This window comes from Phocoena sinus, chromosome 15 (assembly GCF_008692025.1).
Source record: "Phocoena sinus isolate mPhoSin1 chromosome 15, mPhoSin1.pri, whole genome shotgun sequence".
NCBI lineage: Eukaryota > Metazoa > Chordata > Mammalia > Artiodactyla > Phocoenidae > Phocoena > Phocoena sinus.
In genome coordinates, this window is record NC_045777.1 from 86415137 (window position 1) to 86436660 (window position 21524).

The following is a 21524-nucleotide window of genomic DNA, read 5'->3' on the forward strand; positions in this document are numbered from 1 at the left end:
CATATACATACGTTCCCATATCTCTTCCCTCTTGCGTCTCCCTCCCTTCCACCCTCCCTATCCCACCTCGGTGGTTTGTGACCACCTAGAGGGGTGGGGCCCGCAGAGTTTTGTTCTGTGTCCCCATCTGTTCCTTCGGATGCGACGGGACAGACCGGCTGCTCCTGCTGTGAGTGTTGTGGACAGATGCTCTGAGTTGGATGGGGGCTCTGCGGCCGCAGCACCGCCTGGCCCCGCCGCTCCCACTCTGTCAGGGTGACTGTGGAGCCAAGCTGGTGCCTGAAGCTTTCGCTGTTCGCATCTCTTCCTCCAGGGAGATGACAGCCTGTCTGCAATAACCTTCGACTCTGACTCAGAGACGGTGAGTGCAGGGGAGGGGAGGCGTGGCTGCGGTACTCACACGCGGTCTCCCCACAAGTGCTGTGTTTAGTGCCCCATCACAAATTCCAAATGCTGCCCTGAGTCTGAAAAGCTCCAGGCCCTCAGGTGGATTTGAATAACTGAGATTATAATTTTGAAACTTTTACCCAGAAGTTAGTCGTGAGCTGAGTACTTTTGAGGCTGATGACAAGTTCCTGTCCCGCACCTGGTTTTGGCCTGCACTCCCCCCGACCCCAGCCCCCCAATCCTGACACGTAACGGCGGAGGCGGGGGGCGGGAGCAGAGCTCCGTGATGCAGTCGGAGGCTGAGGTGTGAGAAAGGAGACCTTAGCAGGTGCTCGCCTCCCAGCAGATAAATTCTAGCCTAACCACAGCACGTAGCCCTGGGGGAAGGCGGCCCCAGCACATCCCACCACAGCTCTGGGGACTCCAGGGGCAGCATCCTGGGCCTGTTGTCTGAGGCGCAGGACCTCCGCAGAGCTAAGAGTGTTCCCTCCACGCCGCTGAGGGCACGGGCCCAAGATGCTCCCGGGAGGAGGAGGGATCGGGACCAATCTCCTGGGGGAAAGTCAGCCTGCACGGAGCACTTCAGTGTTCCCGCTGGCAGGGAAGTAAGTGGGGTTCTGTGTCCGGCGTGAAGCAGATCGGGGAGGAAGGCATGGCAGGGGCCACCGGGTTCCAGGCGGGCCACTCCTGCTGCACCTTCCCCTCTGCCTCACTCTCAGGTTTCATCTTGCTGAGTCCCCCCTGCGGACAGTCACGCCCCCGTGCTCCAGGGGGGCGTGGGGACAGCCGGTGGTACCTTCAGGGCGGATTTGAGGCGGCACACCTCCGTCTCTGCTGGACGCAGGCCGGGCTGCTGCTCCTGTATCTGGGGGCGCCTCCCTGTGCCCTGTTCCCTCCTTTGCGTGCACTCTGCTTTGGCCAGTTAATCTGCCGCCCCCGCCCATCCTGAACACCCCCGGTGCTTCCTGGTTGGGACCGTTGGGGCTGCTCGAGAAGGCTCAACCCGCTTTCCGTCGTTTCTTCTTCCTTTCAGAAAGCGAAAAGGAAAAGTCTCCACAGACCTCCCCCTACGTCACCGAGTAAGTATGACCAGGCCCCTGTCCCTCAAGTTTCCACAGTTTAACTCAGAAAATGGTGGTTGGAAGCCCTCCTTCCCCAGCGTCCTGCGAGGAAGATCAGGACCGCCTTCTTCTCTGAACCCTTAGGGCCACTGAGGCAGGGCCCGCGAGGGCTGAGGTCCCAAGCTGTCACTGTCCCATTGAGCCCCCTTCCTCCCTCCCCCACACACAGTGCTTCGCGGCCTTTCATGTTCTCTTTCTCAAGTCGCCATACGCTTCCCAGCGCTGCCAAAGTGAAGACAACGCAGGATTTATTCCTCGAGACACAAAGCTGTTCATCTGGGTGCTTTGCCGAATTTTATGTTTCCCGAGGCCTTTGTGACAAACCAAATCCTAGACTGGCTTCCTTTTGCTGTGCACAAGCCTGTGGCCTTGCCTGACTTATTATCTATGTGTGTGTGTACAATATGTGTCTGCTTACATTTCTTATATACATAAGTATTTGAAACATACTGTCTTATATATGACACACGCAGAGAATACAAGTGAACTTTCATATTAGCCCAGGAACAACATAATCAGAAAGATAAATTCCTGCAAAGAGAAGAAAGCATGTTTTATATTACAAACAAATACAGGTGTTAGAAAGAAGCCATCTAGCAATCTGGAGTTTGGAGGTCCCGGCTCTCCTTCCGTGGAGAAAATTGAGAATTGATATAAAGTGAAAGTGTGGGTGTTTGTGTTTTAAACCTTCTCTTTTCAGCCCCTTTTGTTTCAGTCCTTCTTGTCTAGAAAGTACCTAAGGTAAATGTCAGACATCTCTCATTATTCTTGCTGGAAGTCAAGCATTTCAAGTGTTGAAAATGCTAGTAATCAAATTACTCTGATCTCGATTTCTGTAAATGTCAGAATTGTGTTTCACGTAATTTAGGATGGCCAGAACCCCCAAAGCATTAAAACCCCCTGAGAGATGTGCTGTCACTCAGTGGCCCTGCCCCTGCCCGCCCCCCAGCGTGCTCTCCCCCGGCCATGCCTGACGCCTGTCCCCGCAGCAGCGCTGATCCCAGGCACCTTGCTCATCCAACATGGACACCGCGACAGGACGCTCTGTGTCCCCTCCCTGGGACACCCCCAGCCCGCCCTCCTAACACTCCCTTAAGATGTGTGCGCCTGTCTGACTTCCGGGCCGTGACAGAAGGAGTCGTGCCTGTCCCGTTCACTTCATAAGTGGTTCTCTTCACTGCCCAGTCCGGGACCACGTGGGTTTGCAGCTACCCGCGCTCTGAGATTTTCGGGCCTCGCAGTGCACCGAGGAGGCGGGGGCGGGCGGCCAGTTTCCGGTCCTTCCACGCCGACAGGTCTCCACCGCCTGCTGCCTTGTTTCTTCTTCCTTCGCAGCTCTATCCATAGGCGTGCATGTTTGGGAATCCTTACTACTACCGATAAATCCCATACATTTAGGAGGGAAATGTCGTTCGCGGGTTTTTTCCGATCACTAATTTACCTTCCTAAATGAGCACTTAGATGCATGTTTAAAGTTTGGAAGCCCTTCCAAATATCCTGGAAGTGGAGCACAGTGGTTCTGGATGAGTGGAAATGCCTCAGGGTCCAATGTGTCTTTACTCCTTCACCCTAAACAATAATGGGAGATTTCCCATAAATTCTGACGCCGTGGGAAAATCTTAGAAATTTTAAAAATTAAATGTATTAGATTTAGAATCCCAGGACCTTCTACAGATATAAATTTCTTTGGTATTTAACAAATATAAGCATGTTTTATGAATAGTTTGGTTTTGCATAAGTTTGCATAATCTCCGTAAGATTCCAGATTAAAATATAATTTTAAAACCTTTCCATTGTTTTGATGACAAAGTCAAAAATACCCTGGAGAAATGTAATTTTTTCCTCAGTTCTTCTAGCCGTCTTACATATCAAGTTCTAAACATTATTACTTGCACACTATGTATTGACAGCAACATGGAAAACTATTTAGTGTTAAGTATAAAGGATACAAAATTGTGTGTTCACTATGACTGCAGCTATATAAAAATACATATGCATCTGAAAAAACTGAAGGGGAAATTAAGTACCGCAATATTGGTAGAATTTTAGATCCATATTTTAAAATAAATGTCCTGTTATTTCTCTATAATAAAAAGTAAAAAACAAATGTAAGTATACCTTCAAGTCATAACTGTAGTTTTAATTTTGTCAGGATCTGGGGTTGTCATGCCCTTGTGAATATTTTGCTTTATCATTTTCGTCTCTCTGAAGCACATATGTTGAGCGGGCATTGATACCTTGCACCTCTAAAACCACACATTGGCTTTTCAGAGTCGCCTTACCACTCTAAGCCGAGAAAAGTGGCCTCCTGGAGGTCTCTGAGGACAGCCGGCAGCGTGCCTCTTGGGAGCCGAATGTCCTTAACCCCCCAGAAGCTGTGGCTGGGAAGCTCAAAGCAAGGTATGTGGTCGCCCGGGAGAAACCTTTCCTGCTCAAGGGGAGCGTCTTAGAAATCTCGGGTGGTGACTTGGCACAGAGCGTTTAATACGACTCGTCTGAGCCGCACTGTTTTTGATCTTCTCAAAGACATCGCGCCGCACGGCTTTTACGCAGCATGTGGTGTGGTTCCTGACGTTTGCCGCCTGGGTCTTGGCTTGTCTGGGCGCTGCGGGAAGTCGTGTGTTGGAGCTGCTCCCGCTGGCTTGAGGAGTTGTGTGAGCTGTCCCGTGTCACACCGGCAGCTTGAGATTGGGTGTGCCGGGGATATGCACACCGCGGGAGTGGGCAAACGCCACACATCAGGGCTTTGTTTATTTTGCGGGCCGGTGGCTGGACGTTTCTCACACACCACTGGTCTCCCTAAGCTTTCTTCAACCCTGAAGACTGATGATTAGAGGCAGCGCCTTACGTTGTCTCTGCTTGTACCTGTCATATTAAATCCCTGCACGTTGAAACCGGGAGGTCTGACCCCAGCCCTGAAATCAGACCTCACCTTGGAGCGTGCATGGACCAACAGCCCCCCCCCCAGCAGCACCCCTGACGATTTGACCGAAGCGGAAAGAATGCAGAGGTCAAATCTCAGGCGTTCTGCCAGCCACGGTGAGCACGTTGATGGTGACACAGCCACGACTGAGGAACAGCAGAGCGGAAGGGTATGGGGATTGGTGGGTGTGCTCTGACAGTGAGATCTGGGGTTCCCTCAGTCAGAGTGTCCTGAGGACAGTGGCCCCTGAAAGTCCATCCTGCCCTCCTAGAAAGCGACTTTCCCGATGTGGACAGAGACATCGTCCCGGGCTTCAGTGGTGCCTATCTCCCTAAACTTAGAGTTTTATTTAAATTTGTTGTATAAACAATCTCAGAAATGAAAACTGCAAGGATAATAAAAACCCCAGATGTCACCAAAAAGAATCGGTTGGTTTTCATGTTTCCGTCTTCCTGTCTGGTCTTACCCACGTGCTTCCTCCCTCCTTTACTGCTTTGCTTGTCGGCCCTGGCCCCGTGGGAAGCACAGAGGAACCTTGTCCTGGTGCCAGGGATGGTCACCTTGCCGCACTGCTAGCTGGCAGCGCTGTTTCAGGCTGGTGTGTTTCAGAGTCCTGACCCCTTAGGGATCACATGGAAGCAGAGAGCAGTGTACACTGTACCTACCGTTAGACATCGGACTGGGTGCTGTCATCTGCGTGATGACATAACCACGTTTGTTTTTGTTTGTCTTTTTCTCTGTTTGCTGTTTAAAATCTAAAGACAGCACTTCTCCTTTTGACCCCCTCCGTTAATCCTTTTACTATAATTAAGCCCCGTGTTCACATCTTTTAGTTTTCTCTTGCTTTTTCTTTCTATATCAATACCGGTTTTGGTTTCCTTACTTCTGGGGAAAGAAGTTAAAAAAAGAATAATTTCATTAACCTCCAGGTTTCCCTTAAGGTGTGGCCAAGAATTCCTTCTACTTTGCAGACAGTCTTTTCAGAGGGTTGTGTGTCTCCCTGCAGGTTATGTTCCTGGGACCCCTGTCTACAGAGAGAAGGAGGGCATGTATGACGAGATCATTGAGCTGAAGAAGGTAGCGTTTCCCCCTGCTCTCTGTTGACTTTAAGCGGGAAAGCCCTCGGTAACGTGGATGGAAAGTCACACCTGTGCTGGGATGTGTCACGTGGGAAATAGGAGCTGTAGAGGGACAGCTGAGTTTAAACCCCGGCCCGGTGCCTGAGCAGATGGGCGGCACTGGCTCACGGAGAGGGCCTCGAGCCCGCTGTGAGAGGAGCCTGGACAGCAGTTAGAGCCCGCCGTGCTCTGCTTCTCCGGCCCCCACGGTGGACAGCACCCGGGGAGGTCTAGATTAACTCCAGTCCCTCTGCTCCCTGAGACTTGGCCTTATGATAGGTCTTTTGGTGTTATTATTATCAATAACTTCCCGTTTGCATAATTCTTCGGTGTTAAGGGCATTTCACAGGCCTGATCTCAGTTGATGTCCACAAGGGCCCCAAGAGATATAGGTCATAGCCTTGAGATTCAGAGAGGTGAGTAGTCTCTCCAAGGTTAACCAGCAGTAGCACCAGGATTTCCATCAAGGTCACCTGCCACCCGTTCCCTAAGGCACAAACTGTACTGCAGTAAATGACGTCATCCTCACCGCTACACCAAACCGGTCTTTAACAGCCACACATATTCTTGTGCCGCTGGAGAAACGACTGGGCTTCCTTCCCTTCCGTCACGTGAGTCTGTTCACAGACCTGACGTCCCGACCCCACCCCTGTCCCGCCAGCTGAGCCGCATCTGGAGGGCTGTGATCAGTCTGGGCAGCGTTAAGCAGGGCGTTGGCTTGGCAGCCAGCGTGCCCAGAGCACGTGAGGAGTCTAGAAGCCATCTCGCCTGAGGGGCACTGGGCCAGGGCCCGTGGACGGGACCCAGCCCTCACCCACGGGAGCTGCACAGCAGTGCAGGGCCCGCCCGATGAGTCAGGACGTCCCTGTCCAGAGATGTGTTAAGCGAATCGGGTACCGCAGGGAGGGTTGCTATCTTGGCGAGGGGACCGTACCGCGTGAGCTCTGAGAGCCCTGAACAGTCGCCGCAGCGACACTCTCGGGAGGAACCTGCCTGGGGCCAGAAGTGGGTCTCTGGGTAAAATGATGCTAACTTCACTCAAACGAAATAAGCCGAGGCTTCTCTTCAGAGAGGAGAGACTTTTATCTTCCAGACTCCGTCGCTCTGGCAGCTGGAGCATCAGGGTAGTTTTTCTCGGGCAGGTAATGCCTCAGTTTCCTGTAGAAAAGCGGGGATGATCGTAATACGATATCATAGGGTTTTGTGAGGATTCGATAAAATAATCCACGAAGGGGCTTTAGTACAGAGTTTGTAGCTGCGCTAAGCACGAGGAATAGGGAAAAGTGAGTGCACTTTTCTGGAATCCATATTTCTGGAAGCAGAATTCCCGCTATTGGATTTCTTATCTCTCCCAGTGACCGTACATTAATCGACTAATTCACTAAACACTTGTGAGGGCCAGTATCTCTCCTGCCGGCTGTGGCCATGTGGCCGACTCCCCAGGCTTCCCTCAGTGGGACGCACACTTGGTTGGAATTGTCCTTCCCGTGCTGGGGGCTGGCTGTGTTCAGACACTTCGGACTCTCTTCTGAGCACCACGAGCGCCTTGAAAGGAGAAGGGCTTCTCCAGGACAACTGGCTAATCTGGGTGCAGGCTGGTGCTGGAAGCCGGTTAACCACGGCGCTAGCTGACCCGTGTGGGCATTTCCAGACGAGGCTTACGAGCACTGGCTTAACCTTACGCTTTTCAGGCTGTGGGGTTTCCCGGACTAGGGAAAAGCTTTTTCAAGTGAGGACGTTGAAAACAAACTTTAAAAATACCCTACCATCACCATTTCATAAAAGAACTATATATGTCCGAAATAATAGGAAGAGCATAATTTCAAAATACAGGAGAGTGGTAAAAATGGAATCAACTTAGTTTTATGGGGCTTCCCTGGTGGCACAGTGGTTGAGAGTCCGCCTGCCGGTGCAGGGGATGCGGGTTCATGCCCCGGTCCGGGAAGATCCCACGTGCCGCGGAGCGGCTGGGCCCGTGAGCCATGGCCGCTGAGCCTGCGCGTCCGGAGCCTGTGCTCCGCAACGGGAGAGGCCACAACAGTGAGAGGCCCGCGTGCTGCAAAAAAAAAAAAAAATTAACTTAGTTTTATGAAAACCTGACAGTCTTCCCTCTAAGTTCACCCCAGACTGGTGAAAAGTTCATCCACAGGTAAACGTTTGGGAACCACTGCTCTGACCAACTGAGCCTTAGTTGAGGATAAGAATTTTAAATGGACATAAGACTATGATGGTATGTGGTGTGTGAAGAACATGGGCTTTGTCATACGGACGTGGAGGAGAGCATGTCACATGGGCACCTTCCAGAAGTGCTGCTGGCAGTATCGATTGGTGGAACAGCGTTTGTCTGTGGCAGGGGTGCTGCTGGCATTGTGTGGGGCAGAGTTCCTAGTTGCCTGGGTAGCCCTGCACCTAACGGGGCATTTACCCCCCGGCCCAGCCTTCACTGTGACGTCCAGACCTCCCTCACCCACTGCACACGCAACGCCCTGATTGGGAACCAGGCAGCTTGTAAAACACCTCTCCAACTCAGTGTTTCACCAGGATGTGTGTGTGTGTGCACGGTGTGTGTATGTGTGTGTGTGTGTGTGTGTGTGTGTGTGTGTGTGGTCCTTCTTTCCTTCAGTCATTACACGTGCAAAAAAGCAACGTGGATCTGATGAGAACAAAGCTTCGGCGCTTAGAAGAGGAAAACAGCAGAAAGGACCGGCAGATAGAGCAGCTTTTGGATCCGTCCCGAGTAAGTTCCTGGCCCTGCACGGCGGTGCCCCGAGGCAGGCGTGGGGCGTCACCGGCTCCTCTCAGCAGGCCAATGCTGGGGGGGGGGGGGGGGGGGGCGGGGGGGCCGGGAGGGCGTGGCTAGACCACGTCTTGTCTTCATTCCTCAATCTGCTTCCCACAGGGCCCAGATTTTGTTCGGACTCTGGCAGAGAAAAGGCCTGATACTGGCTGGGTGAGTATAATCTCCAGCAAAACAGATAACCTGTCCACTGAAACCTTACCTTCCAAACAGCCTTTAGAGAGATGCCTTTTCTCCACAGCACTCATACCAGAGGAGGAGGAGATTCGCGGAAGGGCTCGGGACCTCCTGAAACCCTTCTCCACAGAGCCGTAGGGATTACGAGAAGATGCTGGGGGGCTCTTAGTGGGAGTGGGAGGGAGGCTGAGTAGGCTTAGCACAAAGGCCGGAAATACACTGTAGAAAAAGGTAGTCACAGTGGGGGACTTAGCCCACCACACCTAAGAAACACACATCAGGCTTAACAAGTGATACTGATTTAAGACAGAGAAACAAAGCAGAAATAGAATTAGACCTTAAAACGCATACAAACCCCTCTTGTGTGTTATGTAATAATACATAACAGATTGAATGAAACAAAATTATGGCAAATGGAGCCATTATGATTAATGCTATGGCAATAAACTATAGCAGTTGGAGGAAAATGTATCACAATAAACCTCACATGAGTCAAGGAAGTACATTTTTTTAAAAAATCTGATATGCTAAAAGGAAACTGGAGAGGATCCAATTTTGAGATTATTGAACACAAAAATCACATTAATGATGCAATTAATAATGGGCTTGATAACATAAACTTAAAATTTATAATAAAAAGGGCTTCCCTGGTGGCCCAGTGGTTGAGAGTCCGCCTGCCGATGCAGGGGACACGGGTTCGTGCCCCGGTCCGGGAAGATCCCACATGCCGCGGAGCGGCTGGGCCCGTGAGCCATGGCCGCTGAGCCTGCGCGTCCGGAGCCTGTGCTCCGCGACGGGAGAGGCCACGACAGTGAGAGGCCCACGTACCGCCAAAAAAAAAGAAATACTTGCCCGTGTGCACAAGGAGGACCGGCCGGGAGTTTCTGTCATAGCAAGAGTGGGTTACAAATTAAGCATCTATCAGTAGAGGAACGGGTAACTAGAATAACATCGATCTGTAGGAACTAGCGGGGACAGATCACCAAGACGGCCTATTGAGTGAAAAGAACAAGCTGCAGAATGACGTGGGGGGGGGCACCATTTGTGTAAACAACAGCGAAATGCCAGACCTTCAGGGGCTGTGCACACGTGTGTGCGCGTGTAATAAGGCCTAGAGAATGCACAGGAAGTTGATAACAGCATTTAGTTGACAGGGGTCAGCTCCAAGGGTATAGTGTCATCTATAATTTTTTTCAAGAAAATGTATTCATGTATTACTAGTATAATTAAAAATTACCGTAAAATCCAGTTAAAAAGTTGTTTGACTCTTCAAAAAGAAAGAAAGGGATGTTCTTTCGGGAGTACAGGGTGTTATCTCCCAAAGTGCCCCATGAACGGAGAACAGGAGGCATGGAGACGGAAGGGCGTCTCAAGGCCTCTGTCCGGCTGCCCAGCCTCCTCCAGACCTGCTCCCTCCCAGGGGCGTGCTGGGGACCAGGGTGTCCTGGGCGGGCTAGGCGTGGTGAGTTTTACATCCAGGGACTGAGGTGGCTGCCTCGAAGGTAACCGTGCAGCGGCCTGTCCTTCCTCCAGAGGGTGGCTGTGGAATGGGAGGGAGGGGATGGTGGCACCTTTTGAGTGGGAACATCCCCTGTGGCCCCACTCACCGGCCCCTCTGCTCTGAGCGGGCAGGACAGCCCGGCCCTGTCTCTCCAGCTGAGTCTAGAAGAGACGCCAGCACTGATGGGGAGGACAGCTAAGTAGGAAGGCGCTCTGGCAGGAGGCTGTGCAGGTGCTGCCGGGTCAGCGGGCCGGGGACACCCAACCCCGCCCGGGGAACGGGGCCGGCTGAGCCCCTGGCGGGAGGGGGAGGGCGAGGCCATGGCCGCAGAGACGTCAGCTTGACGCGTCCTGTTGCCTTGGCAGGTGATCAGTGGTCTAAAGCAGAGGATCCTCAAGCTGGAGCAGCAGTGCAAGGAGAAGAACCACACCATCGAGTACGGAGCCTTGGGGGGCCGGCCGGGGTCGGGGGGGTGGCCCAGGCTCGGGAGGGGCCCGCTGGGCGCGCACCTGGCCTGCCTCCGGCTCCACGTCCACACTCGCTATGCCCTCAGCTCCAGCTTCCATTCCCACCCTGCCCCCACGTCTGTGTCCAGCATCGCCGTTCACCAAAACAGGACCGTGAACAGCCGTGCCTCTTCCATCTGACCCTAAGGAGCAGTGTTCCCCTTTCCTCTTTTCTTGTTCCTGTTCCACTGAAGAACTGCTTTCTCTCCTTAGTCTTCTGTGGTCACTTTTCATCTCCAATATGAATTGTATAGACCTTGATACAAGCCCTTAACGCTTGGTCAGCTCCCCTACCTGCTTCTCTCGCTGTCACGCACTATCCTGGTGCTGTTTTTTTTTTTTTTTTTTTTGCGGTACGCGGGCCTCTCACCGCTGCGGCCTCTCCCGTTGCGGAGCACAGGCTCCAGACGCGCAGGCTCAGCGGCCATGGCTCCCGGGCCCAGCCGCTCCGCGGCATGTGGGATCTTCCCGGACCGGGGCACGATCCCGTGTCCCCTGCATCGGCAGGCGGACTCTCAACAACTGCGCCACCAGGGAAGCCCCCTGGTGCTGTTTTCAGGGCAGCAGCGCGGACTCCTTTCCTGCTGTTTTATCACAGAGGAGAGCCTTTCCTAGCTGTGTTTGAGTTTACTTAAGGAAATCTGAGTTTTCACTTTCTGTTGTATCCTCTTTATACAATAGAACACCCCTCCTTTGTTTCTTGCTGGAATCGTCAACTTTAAAATTTTTATCATTTGCCGATTTCTTCTGTGTCTCAGAATCCTGAACTCTGTAACTTTACTTTCATTTCTCTGTTAGAGCCTTTTCCCTAAAGTCTGTTACGTGTTGAGAACAAGGGGAATTATACAGACAATACAACTTGAAAAAAATGATTCTCTTTCCTTTAAAGAACCATTCCCCCCACCTTCCCCAAAGATGACTCTTCCCGTCTAACCCTGAGGTCTTTATTCACAATTACTGCGGTTTTTAAAGACAGGCCCTTGTTAGCAAAGAATATCTGCCGGGGTTGGTCGGTTACCTCACCCTGGAAAGGGGCAGGTCCAACAAGGAAGGGCCCTGTGGGTGTGAGAATTCTCTCCTCGGCCTTGTGCAAGGCCACGGCCAGCTGAGGGCCGGCTCAGGCTTCACTTCCCAGCCCGGTTCTCTTCCAAAGCCCATCCTTCTCCCGTGTTCCGGGAAACAGGCTTCCTCTTGCTCTGCCCACGAATGCTGGCACTGCCATGTCAACTCTGAACTTGGGTTTTTAGCAAATTGCAGACTGATATAAAGACCACTAACTTGGAGGAAATGAGGATCACCATGGAGACGTATTACGAGGAGGTGCGTGCCCTCCTGCCCCGGGGCGGGGGGCGGGGTCGGAGGGTGGGGGGCCAGCTGCACTGAGGGGCCCTCTTCTAGTTCATCTTAACTTGAACACAAACCAGCAACTTAGTGCTCACTTCCTGCCACTGGGCAGAAGTCAGGAATCACTGCAGTTTTTTCATTTTGTATTAAATGCATTTTAATTTGGCGTTTACAGATTCATCGTCTCCAGACTCTCCTGGCAAGTTCTGAAACGACAGGAAAGAAGTATGATCCTCTCCTTAGGAGCCATGTTTCATATGTTGTTTTCATGTTAAACTGCTGTCAGAGCAGGGTAGGCCTCATGTGGAGCCTGCAGACACTGCCCTGACTTGGGAGCCTGCGCCCACGTTACTCATGGTTAGAGCTGGCGTGTTTCCCTTTGGGATGTTACAGACGTGCCCTCACAGTTGCCATGTGTTGCCCACTAACAGCACAGTCGGTGCTCCGGGCTTTCACTGTTCGTACTACTTCACAGCTTCCAGCTTAGACTTAGAAAACACTATTTTTCAAAGCAGATCTTCCTTTTCGGAAGACATTTAGTACCAAGTACAAGTTCATCTTGCCAAATAAGTTTATTAGGAGAGACATCAAAGTTTCCTTATCTCGTGGATTTTCCCTTGTCCCTTTCCCAGGTGATATCAGGCTTTCAACAAATTAGGAAAGGAGGGATCCCTTATCTTAGATGTGGTTGTGCCACCAGCCTCTGCAGTGAATTACTGACGTTTATTGAGCATTTACAATGTGCCAGGCATGGTCTTCCCTTTTTTCCTTTCCTCCTAGTAGTTTAAAATGAGGGCTGGTCGGGACTTCCCTGGTGGCACAGTGGTTAAGAATCTGCCTGCCAGTGCAGGGGACACGGGTTTGAGCCCTGCTCTGGGAAGATCCCACGTGCCGAGGAGCAACTAAGCCCGTGAGCCATGGCCGCTGAGCCTGCACTCTAGAGCCCGTGCGCCACAAATACTGAGCCCACGTGCCACAACTACTGAAGCCCGCGTGCCTAGAGCCTGTGCTCTGCAACAAGAGAAGCCACCGCAGTGAGAAGCCCGCGCACCGCAACAAAGAGTAGCCCCCGCTTGCCGCAACTAGAGAAAGCCCGCGTGCAGCAACGAAGACCCAATGCAGCCAAAAATAAATCAATTAAATAAAATAAAATAGGGGTGGCAAACTTTCTGTAAAGGGCCAGAGGAGTTACCGTCGATTCCCATTATTCACGGCGTTATGTTCCGTAAAGTGTCCACGAACACTGAATTGGGAAATGCTGAACCAGTGCTTCTAGGGGAAGCACGGAGTTCTGTTCCTGAGACCCTCTGGTCACAGCTTTCCCATCACCTGACCGGTATACAACCCGCCTTCATGTGTGTTTCTGTTTAAAGGCACCTTATTTAGTGTCCGTTCTTGGTTCATTAGCACTGAACTCTTGACCAACTGCGCCGTGACTCAGGCCTGAACGAAGCTCTGACACGTGTGGTTCCTCCCTGAGCTGTGTCACAGCCTCCTAGCAAGTAAGAACTATGCTGCAGGGGACCCCGAGAGCGGTGAAATCAACAGAAAGCACGAAAACGAGAAAAGACCTCGAAATCCACCCTGTGGATAGGGCGAGATCTGAGACCAGATGCGGACGGCGCTTCTCCCCCCAGCCGGGAGTGAGCCCGCCTGCAACTCAGACCCACAGACTGACAGCAGAGGCACCCCAGGCATCGACCTGGGGGTTACAGATAACGTTTCAGTGAGTAGGCGAATTTGCAAATATGGATTCTGTGAATAAAGGGGATTGACTGTATTTTAGACTTATTTTGCGGAATAAAAGGCAAGATCAAAACTATTATCTAAGGGGCTTCCCTGGTGGCGCAGTGGTTGAGAATCTGCCGGCACGGGTTCGAGCCCTGGTCTGGGAGGATCCCGCATGCCGCGGAGCAACTAGGCCCGTGAGCCACAACTACTGAGCCTGTGCGTCTGGAGCCTGTGCTCCGCAACAAGAGAGCCCGCAACAGCGAGAGGCCCGCGCACCGCGATGAAGAGTGGCCCCCGCTCGCCACAACTAGAGAAAGCCCTCGCACAGAAACGAAGACCCAAACAGCAAAAATGAAAAAAATTTTAAAAATTAATCAAACTCCTACCGCCAACATCTTCTTTAAAAAAAAAAAAAAAAGAAAAAAAAAACTATTATTTAAGTACTTATGGAACAACAGAGAAAGTAAATTTCCACAGGTTCTTTAGTGATCCTGTTTAATGTCCATTGCTAATGACTGAACACAGTATTTTGTTACACAGGTGCGCTGATGAGAAGAACGGATAGAGTCTGCTTGTCTGGGCTTCAGAGTTAGTGTTCCCTGTTTAATCGCAAACGTCCATCAGCAGAAACCACGCTGAGCGCCCGGGCTGCCGAGCGCCCACCCCTCACTTAGGACGCGTATTAAACCAGTTCAGGCACCAAACCTTAGCCGCTTGGTCTCCTTCCTCCTAGGCCTCCAGCGGAGAAGAACATCGGCCTTAAAAGGCAGAAAAGAATGAGCAGCGCCCTCCTGAGCTTGTCCCGGAGCGTCCAGGAGCTCACGGAGGAGAACCAGAGCCTGAAGGAAGACCTGGACCGCGTGCTGAGCGACTCCCCCACTGTCTCCAAGATAAAGGGTACCTGCTCCCCAGAGCCGCCAAGGGGGGAGGCAGGGGTGGGGACGCCAGGAGGGGCCCCAGGATGCGGGCGGCTGCGGCCGCAGGGGAGTCGTGGCCCTCCTTCCCCCGCGCACCCCGGGGCAGCGCTGCTCCAAGGTGTGTTCCAAAGCGGCGGGAGCCTGCTGAGTGCCAGGTGCCGTTCTAGACACAGAGCTAGAGCAGTGAAGGCGCTCTTGCTAAGACGAGAAGCCAGCAGGTCAGATGCCGGCCAAGTGGTAAGAGCGCGGGTCCGGGGGCCGCGGGCGGCACCAAAAGGCACAGAGCCCCCGAGTGTCCCGGCGCGTCTGAGGCCGGGGGCCCAGCCTGCGTACACGCTGGCCATGGACACGGAGGTGAGGGCGGGGGAGAACAGGGCCCTGCAGGCCACTCAGGGCACAGAGGGCTGGAGCAGGGGTGGGAGGGTCTGCCTCGCCTCTCGAGGACCCCCTGCTCCTGTGCTGAGTGGACGCCGTGTAGGAAAGGGCCTCGCAGGGGCCGCTGGTGGCCTGGCCCAGGTGGCACAGCAGTGGCGAGAGGTGGCCGGGCTCCGGTGCACGTGGGGAGTGGGTGCAGCCTGTGAGAGACACGGGGGTCCGGGCTACTGAAAGGACAGGCGGCGGTGGGGGACATGGAGCGAGCGTGTCGGGTGGGTGGGTAAGTGGCCGGTGGAGGTCGGTGCGTCGGTGAGTCGGGGGTCGGGCGGGGCCCTCGGCAGGAGAACCGGTCCTGGAGGCCGTCGGGGACCAGATGACCCGGTGAGAGTCCGGTCACCCAGCGAGTGGGGGGAGGATGGACCAGCTGAGCCGCTTGAGGGGCCGCCAGGAGCGTGTGGGTGCCAGGGAACACGCTGGTGGCCTGGGGGCTGGGGCCGAGGCCGGGGCCTGGGATGTGGCGGAGTGGACTTGCTGCTGAGCTGGAGAAGGGCCGTCTTGGCAGGCTGGTGAAGCCAGAGCCCGACGGGATGGAATCGGGAGAGAAGGCCGCACTGAGCCCTCTCCCGACCGTTTGTGTCGGTAAAGCCGCGGTGAAAGGGAACAGACGTCGCCGTGGGGCTGCCCTCGGCGCCGCAGGTCTGCCGGGCGTGGGGCCGCCGGCCGTGGGGGCCAGCCTGTGGAGGGGATGCCGTCGGGCTGTGCTCCAGACGGGAGGTCTGGGCTGAAGGGGCCCGTTGGGACAGCTGTACGAAGGGCACCCATCACACCCCGCTGTTCCATCAGGCTCTGTGGAGTGGAGCAAGCCCCGGCTGCTTCGGCGGATCGCAGAGCTGGAAAAAGTGAGTGTGGTCCCACCACGGCACCTTCCCTGCTCAGGACCTGCCTGTGTGAGAGCAGCGGGTCTTAGAACACGGGACAGACGTAGCGCCGCTCCCGGGACTTACGCAGGGAGTCGGGTTGCGCTGAACATGTAAACGGTGGCCGTCTGTCCGCAGACGGCACGCGGACACGCTGGCAAGAGGAGACTCTTACGGGTCCGGATGAGACCTAAGGGCGTGTCATGCCTGTCCCTCGTGTCACAGACGGCAAAGCATGGTCACACGACACACTGAAACGTTTCAGGCTCCCGTGGGCACCCGTCACTGGGTGCGTAGGATCCCAGAGCCTTTCAGACACCCAGCCTGCCATGCACGTGGGGGCTTTTTACTACCAGTCACTTACCAGACTGTGTTTCTCACCACTCGTATAGCATTTGAATTCACAGAAAACTGTGCATCCACACTTTGCCAACCGGGAAAGTCGGGAAGTTAACGTTCCCTCATATCCCCCACGTGAATTTGCAAATGTCGTCAATCTGGTTCTGTTGAAATGGGTCAGAAGTGTCCCTCCCTTTTGAGTACTGGTACAGTATCAAGTTAGAACTGTCAACTCTTTGGCTGAGCAGAGTAAACCTAGAGGGGAGCAATAAAGAAAACAATAATTTCACGTCTTTACAAAGCAGAGAACTTAAGTGTCTATAAACTGTGGGTAGTTCAAGAATAAAGCTTGTTAGGAAAGAAGGGCAGCCAGAGGTGGTCCAGAGCCAGTGGGGCAGCGCTCTTCCACTCGGAGAGATGCTGATATCAGTGGGACTCTGAAGGCGCTCAGTATCTCCAGCGGGCAGAGCTGGATCGTCTTTGACGTGTGAAAGCACAGAGGCTGAAAATTCCAGACGTCCTAGGGAAATAATAGGGTAAACAAGCACAAAGGAAAGCAGTTTACGATTTCACCTTCCGTGCTCTGCTCTCTGTTTATTACCGCACCTGCCCCATCCCGGCTGGGTCTGCGTGCTCCCTGCTCCAGAGGAAGAGGGTTCTGGGTGTGGGGGGGCGGTGGGCGGGGATGCCCTTCCATCGCCCCCAGGACTCTGGTGGAGCAGAATTGTCCCCGGTCAGCGTCCCAGGTTTCTCACATCACACGCAGAGCTCTTCCCATTCCCTTGCTTGGGATGAGCTTCCCCTTGGCCGTTGTCTCTTTCCTAGGAAAGTAAAGTAAGAAATAACGTCTAACAGATGCCTGTGTTGCCTCCAGAAAATAAGTCTGATGGAAAGCCCCAAATCCCACGCTTCAGAGGTGGTCAGGTCTACCCCGCCGGCTCACTCGGTGTCCAGCCCCACGGTGCACCAGCAGCCGCGCCCCGACCGCCAGGAGGAGAGCGAGCGATTGCGGGGGGTTGTGAAGATCCTGAAGGGCGAGCGGAAGGCCCTGCACACCCGGCTGCAGGAGCGAGAGTACGTTGTCCCGCACGGCTGGCGCCCGGCCACCTCCGGGAGAGGTCCTGCTCCCGTGACTTGTGTAGTTGCTGGACTTGAGCTGTTCTGGGGATTTGGGGAAGGCTCAGCTCATGGCAGTCGTCACACAGATACGTTTCTACGATTCTAAAACTTGCGATGTTTTAGTTGTGAAATGAAGGCAGCGTCAGTGGGGAAAAGGAGACACTGATTGGCCGTATTACGTCACGAAAAGCACGGGGCGGAGGGTGCCATTTAAATCTCTTAACACGGAATTCCAGAGGGCTTTCCAAATTCTTTTTTAGAGAAGCATTGACTGTGATTGATTCGTGTAAGATAATAGGCCATCCAACAGATCTCTTGCAGAAGGGTTTACAGATTCAGTACTATGTTTACAACATCTAATCTGTGCATCAAACAAGACAGGTGCTGTGGTGTGTGGAGTATTCAGTGTGACCATAAGAGTGTGGACGGCGAAGCCTCAAGGTTCTGCTCATTTGCCCTTTGTTCTCTAGTGTCTCGCTCTGTAGCCCCCTTAAAACGCTCCTGTCTCCTCCACCTGTTGTTTACGTGTGGCTTCTCCAGTTGCAGTTCTGTCGCCAGCAGTCTAAACCCATGCATCTTCTGAGATGGTGTTTCTGAGACCTTGCTACTCAGAGTGTGGCCTAGGAAGCCAACGGCCTCAGCATCAGCTGGGGGCTGGTTAGAGATGCAGACCCTCGGGCCCTGCCCACCCGGGGCTGGTTACCTTGGCCTGGCCCAGATCTCCTGAACCTGGCTCTGCGTCTAATGAGACCCCCCCCCCCCACCGGTGACTCATGTGCGCGTCGAGGTCTGAGGAGGACCTGTCTCTGCTGCCTTCTGTCCACAGCAGAAGGCAAAGCCCTTCCCGCTCCACCTGTTTTGTCACCTCCAGTCGAAGCCTACTAGTGCCTCCATGCGCTAGGTTCTTTATAAAGATTAGGCCAGGCATTTTGCACAGTAAATAGCATCTCTCATTATCTCTTAAGCCGTCGCATGGCACGATAATAACTTCCACTCAGTGAGCCCTTGCCGTGTGACACTCCTGGTGACGTATCTCATTCACGTGAGGTCACCACCACATGAGCAGTGGAACGTTTCAAAGCCGCGTTCTCAGCGAGGCGTCACCTGTGGGGCACAGGCAAGCTTGGGTGGAGGTGCCTGGGTCCCCTCTCGTCTTCGAGGCCCCAGCTCAGGCTGCATCCCCGTCTGGTCCACGGCGGGTCCCGGGAGCTCTCATCTCAGGAGTAGATTAGGCGTCCAACTGTGTGACCGCCGGGTTAATGCCTCTCCCCGCGGGACGGTGACGCCCGTGAGAGCAGGGCCTGCGCCTCGGCCGGGAGCCCTGCTCCGTCCGTTGCCCGCGCGCACGGAAGGCGCTCAGTAAATAACCGAGCGCCCCCGGCGCTGCTCCCAGATCCCTGCAGTTACAAAGAAGGGCCTTTCTTCATCCTCACCCATGCATAAGTAAGGAGGTTGGACCCGTTAGGTTTTCCGAAAGCTCTTCGCGCTCTGGTGACCCAGGTCACTGTGAGCCTTTGTTTTAATGACGCTGAAATATCTCTGGTTCCTCGTTCAGTCTGGAGGTGAAGCAGCTACTGCAGACAAAGGCTGACTTGGAGAAGGAGCTGGAAAACATGAAGGAGGGTGAGAAGGAGGGAAGAGAAAGAGAGGAGGCTTTGAGGTGAGTGGAGAAGTCGGAAGACACACAGCCCCAGGCCCTTCCTTCTTCCCCAGCCCCGCCCACCCCGGCGCATCCGCGCTCAGCCCGCATGGAGAGCGGCCCGTACAGCTCCAGCCCGATCACATCGCTCCTCTGCTGAGGTCCCCCCGTGGTTGGCTGTTTCCCGACCTCTGGGGAAAAGGCTGCTCACGGTTGGGCCGGTGTTTGCCGCTCTGGCATCACGGCCAGCTCCCCGGCCCGCACCCTCCTCCAGCACGGCCGCTGCGGGCAGCCTCAGAACGCGCCCCGATTCCACACCCCAGGTCCAGACGCCACCTCCCATGCTCCGTCATCTCTGTCCACCGTAGATAAAAAGTGGACACATGGCAAATGTCCGTCAGCTGGTGAAGAGAGTAAAAACGGACGTACGTCCGTACAAAGGGATGAGGGCTGACACCTGCCGCGACGAGGATGAGTGAGCCTTAGAAACGTGGTGCCCCCTGAAGAGGCGGACAGAAAAGCCCGCATACTGTGCGATTCGGAAATACCTGGAATGGGCAGATTAATAGAGAAGACAGTGGATTAGGGGTTATATGAATGTTATCTCAGTAAGAAATGCCCAAAAAAGTAGGCTAGCAATCTGCGCAGAAATATTTAGCACTCCGAATAATTAGTAAGACACGGATTACCGAAATGAATACCAAATTTTATCTTCAGAATAAACGTGACTAGACTTTGGCAGAAGCCTAGAATTAAAGTCCATCACGATGGGCGGGCATGCAGTGAAGAATTCTTTCTACCTTGCCTCTGAAATCCGTAGCAAGTACATGAGTTGTTTTTCCTTCCACTCGCCTTGCTTGTTAAAAACCCCAAAGGATATCCGTGCATCGTTCACGCAGTCGGTATTTTTTTCCGTTCCTCCCATGTGTCAGGAGTGGGGTCGGAGGGGTCGCCCTGGGCAGTGCCGGCTCCTGGGCAGTCAGGTGGTGGCGGGGCACCCACCTCGTTCCCGGGGGGCGTCCTTGCCAGCTCTGCAGGCCGCCACCCCTCCTGTCACGTACAGACATCTCACACAGCGTCATGGCAAGTACAGTGTCACTTTCTTCCCTTCCCACTTTAGGGAGGAAATTCAAGCACTTACCAGGAAGTTTCAAGAACTGGAAGAGAATAAGAAAGGAGGGGAGGAGGACCCCGAGGAAACGAGCCCGGAGGTAGGGTTGTCTGTGTTTTTACCTCCTGTCCGGCACGGCGGGACTCTGAGCTGATGCGTTATGGTTCTGACTGTCTCTGTGCCCGGAGTTTTGCCTGAATCTAACGTTGACAGCCCAGTTTCCTTCTACCACCATCACAATCGATTTCTATAAGTTGCGTGTATTGAATGCTGGAGTTCTGCACTAATTATCCGTTAATTGACTTTTCAAACTAGTATTCGCGTCTTAGATAGTTAAGCCGGTGAGTGAAGATCTTCCCCAAACTTCAAATAAAAGTTTCAATATCCAACAAGGGTTGCCGTTAGAAGGTGAGAAGGACTTTGGGAAGGCCCCAGGGAAGGCTCGAACTCTCAGTGAAGAACCGGAAGGTTCAATGTAAGTTGCAGTCTGGCACTGACGCGGGGGCCGGCCGGGAAGGTGCTCACCGGGGCCGGCACGGCCCCTGCCCCTGCCCCTAGGCCGGGGGTTGGGTGACTGGGGAGCCGCAGCTCCCTCCGCAGGGCCCGTGGGCAGGTAGGCAGGCGGTGAGTCTAGGCTGACCCTCCTCCCTGTCCCCTCGCTCCCTCCATTTCTATGGACACCACGGCAAGGGTCTCCCCTGGCACCTCCCTGAGCACCTTCTTGAACCGGGGGAGCCCTCTGGCCCCCGTCGGCCCAGTGCTACCTATGCTAGAACTTCTAGTGGCGAGAGTGAGTCTCCTCGCTAATCCTTTTTTTTCCGATTAATGGACTCCCCAGATGGCAATTATAATCTTATATCTGTTAACACAAAGAACTAATGACTGAGGTATTGAAATCCTGTGGCTGCAGTTTGCCCCAAGAGGAGCCTGTCGTGTGAGTGTGTGACAGGGAAGACCAGCCTGGCCGGGGCGTCCAGCGTGGGTGCACGCTGAGATGGGCAGCCGTGCCGCCCTCTTCTGCGACCCTTGCTACAGATCTGAGTAACACGCTGAATCCACCAGCACGGCCAGGCTTTACCCGGCACACATTTTAGCCGAGAAGTTCTGTTGCTTCAGAAAGCGACTTGCTGTTTCGGTAGCCAGTAGCCTGACGGGGACTGGCCTCTAGGAGAGGGAGGGCGTACCAGGTGTGGGATTGACTTATCTGCTGAGAACAGAAAAGAAAAGTGTTTGGGTTTGTTTTTTTTAAATCTAGATGGGCCTCCCTCTTACAAGGTTTTCTTATTTAGCTGGAGTCCTGTTTTAAGGCCCCTTCTTCTTTTAGCATCTGACGCTACATATACTTCAACCCCAGCACAAAAGGGAAAGAGAAAAGCCCTAAAAGGGAATGTGGAGAAGCTGACGAGCATGTCTCTCTCCAGTTACAAGTTGAGACAAACCCCAGGCCACCGACTGATTCGGCAAAGGAAAAGTGGCTCTCCTGGCGCGTGCTGGCTGGAGCC

The 21524-nt window shown here is 53.8% G+C and overlaps 1 protein-coding gene across 3 annotated transcripts in view; it reads left to right on the top strand.

The window, feature by feature from the left end:
• Positions 1-21524, top strand: part of IQCE (IQ motif containing E) — a 39191-nt gene that overhangs the window by 6416 nt on the left and 11251 nt on the right. For 2 of the 3 annotated variants that reach the window (XM_032603815.1, XM_032603813.1), the window contains exons 2-15: positions 314-361; positions 1421-1466; positions 3780-3908; positions 5438-5508; positions 8173-8286; positions 8449-8499; positions 10390-10460; positions 11778-11850; positions 12050-12099; positions 14339-14502; positions 15741-15796; positions 17028-17227; positions 18828-18932; positions 20032-20122. In XM_032603815.1, the coding sequence (XP_032459706.1) occupies positions 314-361; positions 1421-1466; positions 3780-3908; positions 5438-5508; positions 8173-8286; positions 8449-8499; positions 10390-10460; positions 11778-11850; positions 12050-12099; positions 14339-14502; positions 15741-15796; positions 17028-17227; positions 18828-18932; positions 20032-20122 (1269 nt within the window). The remainder of the gene's footprint in view (positions 1-313; positions 362-1420; positions 1467-3779; positions 3909-5437; positions 5509-8172; positions 8287-8448; positions 8500-10389; positions 10461-11777; positions 11851-12049; positions 12100-14338; positions 14503-15740; positions 15797-17027; positions 17228-18827; positions 18933-20031; positions 20123-21524) is intronic. The other variant, XM_032603814.1, reaches the window with a different exon arrangement.